Genomic DNA, 9,169 nt, shown 5'->3' on the forward strand with positions numbered 1-9,169 from the left:
CACTCACTGACTTGTGGAAATAACCGTCTCACCTCTCTTTTTCTCTTCCTACAGGAAGACTGTATCGCTAGATACAAGTTGCTGGTTGAACTGGTCCAAAAGAAAAAACAAGCTAAAAGCTGAATATTCTGGAAGATGATGTTCACCTTCATTTTCCAAAAATGATTATTTTAAAAGTCTTATGCAGAAATTTGCATTTTGTACCTCAGTATTTCTATACGTCATGTGCCTTAGGAAAACAAAACAAAAAAAATTAAAAAAATTTTTTTAAATATTGTGCTATATTGTTTAAACAAAGACTGTGTTAAAGGAGAAAAAAGATCTGGGTATTTTACAGATTATTTTCTTTCTCATCATTACAAAGTTTACTTTCCTGCAAACAAACTCAGTAGCGCCCACAATCAGCAAACACAGGACTTTGAAATAACACAGGAATGAACTAACATGTAAGAATTAACGTAATGTATGCCTTTGACCAAAGAGCTCACCGCTTTCAGAAGCTAATGGGTAGCCGGCCGCAGGAGCTCAGGAAGACAGATACCCGCTCACTTTAGAGCTAGCTGGCTAAGAATTGTGTGCGGCTATCTTCATTAGTTAATTCTATCTAGAAAAAAAGTCAGTCTACATGAATAAGGATAGAAGGCGATGAAGGTGAGAAGCCCCCAAGCTAGGCTGGTGGGCAGAGTTGCGTTCCCCACTAAGGCCCGCAGATGATGTGGGGAGGGGGGGTCAAGCACCCACAGCGACCCGCTGGCAGCCCCCTTCTCCAGGCCCAGCGCCTCCCCTTTCCAGAGCCACCAGGGGCAGACTTAGCTACTGAGGCTTCAAGGCCCAGCTCTGTGACATGCGGTGCCTTGGTTTACTCCTTTGTCTCCATTCCTCTACCGGGGGAGTAGGAAATAATGGTAGCTGCTGCATAGGCTGTTAGGACAATCAAGCAATAAATTTACAATCAAGCGTAAAACCTTTAATGTCACACTGGGCACGGGAAAATATAAGTGCCCTTTATCTGTCTGACGATCCAGTCTTCCTGTTACCGTCACTTTAAGAGGCCACTGGCACATGAGAGGACTGGGGGGTCTGATGGGGCCTGCCCACTGCCCTTCCTCGCCTGGGGAGCCCCAGCTCACTGGGGGGCTCCCAGATGCTGCAAAGTCTCCTCTTCTGGCTGTGTTGTCTTCAGGGAAGGAGTCTACATATTGCACTAGGTACCCCCAAAAAAGCCTTTTAAGGCCTCTGCTGTAGGATTTATCCTGACACGGCCCACGGGCAAGGGGGCCCACGGATGTGGTCTCTGATGGCAAGGGGTTCAGGCCCCAGCTCTGCTGCCTCTGACCTGGGGCCTGGACCCACCCCCTTCAGCCTCTCCATGCTCCTTTCCTGCCCTGAGAACGGAGGCACGAAGTGTCGGTGAGTGGCGTCACATGAAGGAAAAGGCCTTTAGGCTGGTCCAGTCCCTGCCCCCCGCCTCTTCCTCGGTTACGGTCTAAGGAAAGGGCAGAGTCTTAGAGTCAAAAGAGCCACATCTGAATCTCAGGCCAAGCGCAGTGCGCAAAAAGTGGGAACCGAGCCATGAAACTTGTTTGGAATGGTTGGGGTTCAGAAGGAGGCGGGGGAGGGCCAGGCAGGGAGCATGGACACAAGGCTTGAGGCACAGGATTCAGTTCGATTCTTCGAGGTCCACGCCCAAGACCCCAGCAGAGGACAACAGCAGCACAGACAACAGTCCATTTCTCTAGGATTTGGAAAGCTCTGGGTGGGCGATGGGCATCCCCTTTGCTGATGCCATCCAGCTGCCCCATCCCCAATGTCTCGACGCCACCCCTCTCCACAACCAGGTGGAGCCCACAAGGGAGCCAAGGCTTTGGGGCCTTTACCCCTCCTCTTCTGGAGGACAGGTCTTTTATCCTTTAGTAATTTAGGTTTACGTTCTCCACTGAGACAAAATTCTCCCAGCTTCCATTTCTTTAAACCACTAGAGCGCCTACTTTCATGTCGACATCTCACAGAACCCCCAACTGGCTGACCAGGTTCTGCCCAGCAGCCAGCTCTCCTGCCCATGGGAGGGGCCAACCCCATTCCATGGGGACTCGGGAGGTGACAGGCTGTGCGGGCTGAGTGTTCTTTCTCAGCTGTGCCTTACCCAGCTTTATTAGTGGAAACAGACCACAAGGCTTGGATTTCCAGCAAGGAATCTACTCCTTCTGTGGCATCTGTGTGGGGAAACATCTAGAAGTCCTACACAAGCCCTTCACCCTGATCAGTCACGTGGGCTGGGTCAGCCCGGCCTCACAAGGGGATGGTCAATTTTGGCTGGAATATTGCAGCCAATGGGTTTTCTGTCACGGGTGTGTTTTCGAATTCCCTGCTCAGTTTTAGAATCAGATAAATAGTTTCTACTATAACTGTTTTGAGAGAACTTAAACACCTCTTACCTCCAGACTTTTTCTTGTCATGTGCCAGTCCAACTCCCCACACCACGTCCACCTACCCCTTTGAAAGCTGAGAACTAATCCCTTTAAAATACCAGCTATTTCATTCCTACTTATGTCTGCGGCGTATTTGTCGTAGTTGTTTTCAGCAATTAGGTTTTTTCCTAGAATTTAAAGGGCCAGTTTAAATTGTGATATTCTGTACATGGGATGGACCATATACTGTGCAGGACGGTTCCAGTTTACACCTGTCTCAATCCGCCGCTTGGACAGTGTGTTACGTGGTCACGGGTCCATGTGGGATCGCTAACAGATGGCCGGTCCCCAAGGCCCTCGAGTGATTCTGAATTCCCCCTGTGGACAGACAGCTGGGTGACTGAAGCAGGCATTCAGTTTGCCTTTGCCCTAGAAAGCCCCCAAGGGTAGAGGGGTTGTGTGGATCCTGACCGTAATTCCTCCTAAGGGTCCCAACCCACTCATGGGAAACAGAGGCATGGGACATGCCTGAGTCCAAGCCCAGCCTGACGGGGTGGGGGTGGGGTGTCCTGCAACGGGCCCTTCTGACACCAGCGCTCACAGCCTTCCACACCCTCACCACAGGCCGCCCATGTGGTCCCAGTACCTTCAAAAGCGAGCTGGGGCTCTGTCCGAGGGCTGAGGGGCAGAGAGGCCTCAGGGTGGGACCAAACAGCTTAGATTAGTCAAGATTGTTCATTGGTAAAAACAGATTGTGACATTCAGTCCTAAATCTTAAAGTTCCTTCTCAGCAAATGGTCCTAAGACAAAGCCAGCTTTCCAAATAACGGGCTGAGAATAAGCATCGTGCTCTCAGGTCACAGCACCCCCCAGCCCCCACCCTGCATCACCTCACATCCGCTCTGCACACCGGTGGGTGCTGCGGCCAGGGACAGCATGGCCACGGGACACCTCAGGGCGCTGGGCCCCTGATTCTCCTACAGACTTCCCAGGGTATAGCCAAGGATCAGAGGCCCTGTTACAAACTGGAAAGGGGGTGGGGGGCAGGCCTGGGTCTGGCCTGCAAACCTGGGGAAGTGACTTTCCTTTGGGCCATTTGTAGCAATGAACTGCCTGGCTTCCCCTGCAGGAGCCCTGCGTCGGCTCCACCTGTAGCTAGGGGATCACGGCGGGGCGGCCTTGAAGCCACCCCACTGTCTTGGCAACAGTCCCAGTCTCCTGTTTGAGTAAACTACTTGGCCTTCAGCCTTAGACTTTATTCACTGGAGAGCTAAATTAACACGCTGTAAAACTGAGCGGCTACAATTATTTTCCTCTGGTCTGCTGGAAAAAAAGAACAGCTTCATGTAGAACAAAAAAAGGGAAATCACTTCATCAATCGGATTCCCAGGCGGAAACTACTAGTGTCTGAAAGGGCAGGGTCCCAAGGCAAGCTGGGGACGATTCCCAGTTGCCTCCCCGTGCAGGGGGGTGGGGGTGGGGGGGGGACCTCTCTTGTCCTTCCCCCTGCCCCGCACTACTCCCAGATGGAAGCCTACCCCCTACACAGGGTTCTTGAACCCAGCTCCCTGCCTCATACCCTCTGCTGAAGCCTCCCGCTTGGAAAGTGCTCTGGGAATGAAAGGAAAATCCACCCCCGACTGTTCCCTCTTGCCTTTGCTGCCTCTTAACAAGCCAGGTGTGTGAGGGTCCCCGGATCACTGTGTCCTGAATTGTTACAGGAGTTTTACTCGCCCAAGTCCACCTTCAGTGACCACAGTTTAAAAAGAATCCCAGTTTTACAAAAGGAAATGCATCAAGATTTGAGTGGCAATGAGGCCTATTCAGGAGGTCCTGAGTTCTAAAAGCGAATGAACAGTCTGTTAGGTTTTGTTTTCCATCATTAAGCAAAAAATTTCTTTAAAGAATTGTAAAAATTTGTGAGGAAATATCAAATTGTTTATCCCAAATTATCTTGGTTCCAATCTGTTTCACGAGGGAAGATGTTACGTCGGCGAACAGTAGATGTCTCTAGACGTTAGACTGCAGCTTGTCACCCTTTTTAAGAGGCTTGGCGTAAGGAGTGCCTACTGGAAATCTCTTGGGCTAAAATGAGATCTATCCTGTTATGTTGAAACTGCAATTTAAGAATTAGATGTGGGCATTTTTGCCTGGGGCAGCCTGACAAGAGCAGGAGACAGGGGCATCCTGGCTGGGGCCGGGACAGGAAGGCAGGCACCGGGATGTACCAGAGATAGAGACCCCAAACTTGTTTCAATCCCGAGACCAGTGGCCTCCACATCCTCCACGGTTCAGCTCCCAACTCCTGGCAGCAAAGAAACCCACCCTCATTCCCAGCAAACTGCAGGGGCCCGGGCCTAGCGCGGTGCTACTTGCCCTAAGAGCAAGGTTGCACCCCAGGCTACGACCCTGCCATTGTGTGGGTGTCCAAACCTTTTCTGGTATCTTTTTCCCGGTCTTGGGTTGGACATTGATTCCAAAAAGCAAACCAAACACAGAGCTGCAGGAATGGAGAAAGAAGACTGCTCTGACTGAGGAATGAGTAAATATAGGTCATAGGAAAGGCACTTTCAGGAACCAACAACATGGCAAAGCCGTGACAGTGTCAGGGCGGGCCGGCGTGTTACAAGGTCACAGTCCTACCTGCTCCAAGGCTTGCGGCCAGCAGAGCCACACTCGACCTGCAGTGAAATCCAAGACTAAGCATCCAGGTTGTGATTTCAACATCAAAGCTTCACACTGGCAGGAGGACCAAGCCCCTGGGAGGCACAGCTGGGAGGAGAGGCTTTTGGGCACCCTGCCAGTTCCGGGGGTGGCCAGGGGACAGGGATCTCCCTGCACTGCGCTCCAGCAGCTGTAAAGCTTGAGCCCTGAGCCGAGAAAGGAGTTCCCAGAGGGCCCAAGGGGCCAGGAAGAGGCAGGAGGGCGGCCTACGGCCAACGGCACCCCGAGGCCAGCAAGGCCAGCAGGACCCAACCCCTGCTGTTCTCCACCTGGCTGCACGCTGGACTTTGGGGGACCCTGAAAGTGCAGGTGCCTGCCACCACAGCAGGGGCTCAGGTTCCCTGCTCCTGGTCGGAGCAAGCCTGTTCAGGGTCCCACCCTGCAGGGGACTCCGATGCTCAGCCACGGGGGACAGCCACTGCACAAGGCCAAGAGTGTGCAAAGGAAATGTACACCTTATTTTAGTCAAGGAAGCTTCTGCACGTGAAGAGTTCAGCTGCAGAAAACACCTGTCTGTGCTTGCGCTGGGAGGGACCAGGAGAGCCAGAGAAAGTCGCGCCGGGAACAGCAGTGGTGCCAAACATGTAAAATTCTCCTAATTAATCCGTCTGCTTGTTAAGTGAGCCAAGTGAAAAAACACCAGATGCATCAATCAGAATTTGAGGGAAATCAAATTAACTCAATCAGCAAAAAAGTGCATTTCTTCAAACTTCAGAAGGCACCCTCCGAATCTGACTGCTCGGAGCTCCTTGCCCTGCTCTGTGAGGTCCTTCTCCCTCCGGGCCTCGCACCTGGCGGTGCCCTCCTCAGGTCATGTGGACTCGTGCCATCAGCCAGGCCCCTCACTGGCCCCAAGCACCACCCAAGGGCCCCTGCGGTCCCCACAGCCCTCTCGCTCTAGCTGCGGCCCCAAGACACTCTTCACAGCGCCCCCTCCAAGCCTTCATGGCCAGGGGGCCTCGCTTTCAACTTTGTGAGGCCTCCAGTTCCCTTGGGAATGAAGCACATGTAAATAAACCCAGGGCCTCCCCGCTGGTCCTCAGATTCCTGCGCAGGTGACCCCAGGCCACCCTGCCCAAGAGCCGCCACTCCCCTGAGGCCAGACCAGGTCACAGACTCAGGGATCTCCAGGCCTCCCACCTGCAAACAAGAGGTTCAGGGACACCCCCCCCCCCCACCACCACCACCACCACCCAGGCTGTGAAACAAGACCGTATGCACAAATCTCCAGCCCAGAGCCCACGACACAGTCCATCACTTCCTGGCCCCTAGAAGCCCCCACTGGGTGCCACAGCCCCTTTCTCTGGTGCGTCGTACTCAGTGGTCACCTCGCTGCCAAGAGACTCCAGCCAGCCTTCTTCCCCAGACCTCCCAGGACCTTGTCCGTGTCCCTTCCCTGGCTTTCAGAGTCCAGCCTACGCCAAGTACAGTGGGACTGGGGGCACAGCCCGGAACACCCGGCGCAGGCCAGGACCCGCAGGTGCAGGGACACCACCTGCCCCAGGAATGATGCCAACCACCAGGGAAAGTCCCGGGGAGGAAGCCGCCTGGGCTTGCTGGAGCCCCCCGGGGAGGGGACCGTGAGGGGCAGGAGCTCCAGCTGGACGCCCCAGGGGGCCTTGTCTGCTCCCAGCAGGTCCAGGAGGAGGAGGATCATGAAGTGCTTTCTACCTTATTTGCCTCAGACAGTGTTCTAGAAGACTTGCAGCAATTCACACGTGGGCGGCTGGGGCGTCATTCGCCCTCTCCACTCCTCAGCCTCCCAGCCTGCAAACTGCAAAACAACACGGGCCTCTCAGGGCTGCGTGCGGACCGATGGAGACTGGAGATGAGGCCCACGAGCTGAAGGGGCTCCACAAGGCCGGGACTCGCAGCCTGCCCTCGGTGTTAGCCGGGTGGCCCTTCTGGCTGTGGCCCCCACTCCTGCCACAGTGGGCCCTGGGGGGCGGGGGACATACCCAAGACCTTAACACTGGTTCACCCTGTAAGAAACCGTGTCAAGCACTGTGCACAAAACCTGAAAACTAAACCCAAGTCCCCTGAAGCTGCTGCCCCGGGGATCTGAGAATATCCAGTGAAGACCAGGCCAACCAAGAGGCAATACAGGGGTACCGGTTACGTGGGTGCTGTATCTTCCCAGGACCCAGATCTGGAAGATACATCTGCCCTTCTGACCTACCCCCTCCTTCCCCTCTACCTCCCCTCCGAGTCTGCACACAGTGAGCTGCCTCCTGTGACCGCCGGGTATCCAAACCGCATGGTGGCCGCTCCACGAGCTTTTTCACAAAACCAGCACCTTTCCAGCCTCGTGTTCTGGGCCCACTCCATACCATTTGAGAAGCTCACACCCACCTCCCCGAAACCTGTTTCCCACAGCCCTGCAGGGTGGTCCTGCACCACGCCTCCCTCTCTCCTGCCTTCTCTCCTCCACTTTTTGGGGCCCCTCTCCCCTGAAACTGAAGAGCCTAGGAGTCTGAGCTCCTGTTCCATGTGCTACCCCTTTCCCTCCTGCCCTGGCAGATACATCCCTGGGTGGTGTTAAGAAAAGACCTTAGCCAAGAGTAATGGCTTTCCTTTGGAAGATTTGCTAGTAATAAAGAGGGTTTTAAGCTGTGGGCCCAAGAAACTGGTCATCAGAAAGTATCCTTTCTAGAAGAGTCCATGCTCACATAAAGATGACACACTGACAGGACCTGTCAGGATTTGGAGAAACTGCACATCTGACCCACAAAACTATGGAGTTATACCAGATACAAAATTCAGTTTCTAATATGTTGCAAGTATCAGTCACTTTTTATTTAAGTGACAAAAGCAGGGCACAAAATTGTATGTGTACTATGATTCAACTCTGTAGGAAGAGTATATATCTATATGAAAAGAGATAGAGATATCGGCTATCTGTGTATATTTTAACGTAAAAATTGCCAGTAGAAAGTTGAAAATAGAGCTATCCTAACGACTCAGCAATTGCACTACTGGATATTTACCCTAAAGACACAAATGTAGGGCCTGGGTCACTCAGTGGGTTAAGCCGCTGCCTTCGGCTCAGGTCATGATCTCAGGGTCCTGGGATTGAGTCCCGGCTCAGCAGGGAGCCTGCCTCTCTGCCTACTTGTGATCTCTGTCGAATAAATAAATAAAATCTTAAAAAAAAAAAAAAAGACACAAATGTAGTGATCCAAAGGGGCACATGCACCCGAATAGCAGCAATGTCCACAATAGACAAACTATGGAAAGAGCCTAGATGTCCATCAACAGATGAATGGATAAAGCAGATGAGGTATGTATACACGGTGGAATACTATGCAGCCATCAAAAGAAATGAAATCTTGCTGTTTGCAATGATGTGGATAGAACTAGAGGGTATTTATGCTTAGCGAAATAAGTCAGTCAGAGAAAGACAATTGTCATATGATCTCCCTGATACGAGGAAGTAGAGATGCAACATTGGGGATTTGGGGGGTAGGAAAAGAATAAATGGAACAAGATGGTATTGGGAGGGAGACAAACCATAAAAGACACTTAATCTCACAAAACAAACTGAGGGTTGCTGGGGGAAGGGGGTTCGGGAGAGGGTGGTGGGGTTATGGACATTGGGGAAGGTATGTGAGTGCTGTGAAGTGTGTAAACCTGGCGATTCACATACCTGAACCCCCGGGGTTAATAATACATTATATATTAATAAAAAAAAAATAAAAATTAATTTAAAAAATTGCCAGTAGAATGATGCAGTAAGTGTAACATTTTCTTTCTTTTTCTAGTTTCCAAATTTTTGGAAAAGTCATGACAACTGGTAATTTAAACAAATCTGTTCGGGGCAGCACTTAAGTGGATTAGAAGCACCTTGAGGGCGCTGTTCGTACTTGTTCACCAACTGCTGGTGCTCCCCGCAGCTTGAGCGGAGGGAGCCCAGGCCATACTGAAGCAGGGGAAACCAACCACAGGGAGTGACAATGTGTGGAAAGGTTCGCTCCTCAGACAGGCCTGCCAAACCTGGCCGGTGACCATATTTACAATCAAAAGACACACACGCTTCA

At 52.1% G+C, this 9,169-nt stretch overlaps 1 protein-coding gene across 1 annotated transcript in view; it reads left to right on the forward strand.

Annotated features, from left to right (window-relative positions):
- DNAJC1 (DnaJ heat shock protein family (Hsp40) member C1) overlaps positions 1-272 on the forward strand; it is a 230,965-nt gene extending 230,693 nt beyond the window's left edge. Inside the window, exon 12 of the mRNA XM_004757596.3 lies at positions 55-272. Coding sequence (XP_004757653.1) covers positions 55-123 — 69 coding nt within the window. The 3' untranslated portion in view covers positions 124-272. The remainder of the gene's footprint in view (positions 1-54) is intronic.
- Positions 273-9,169: the final 8,897 nt, after the last annotated feature.

Source organism: Mustela putorius, unplaced genomic scaffold, assembly GCF_011764305.1.
Source record: "Mustela putorius furo isolate JIRA1106 unplaced genomic scaffold, ASM1176430v1.1 tig00000827_pilon_pilon_pilon, whole genome shotgun sequence".
Classification (NCBI taxonomy): domain Eukaryota; kingdom Metazoa; phylum Chordata; class Mammalia; order Carnivora; family Mustelidae; genus Mustela; species Mustela putorius.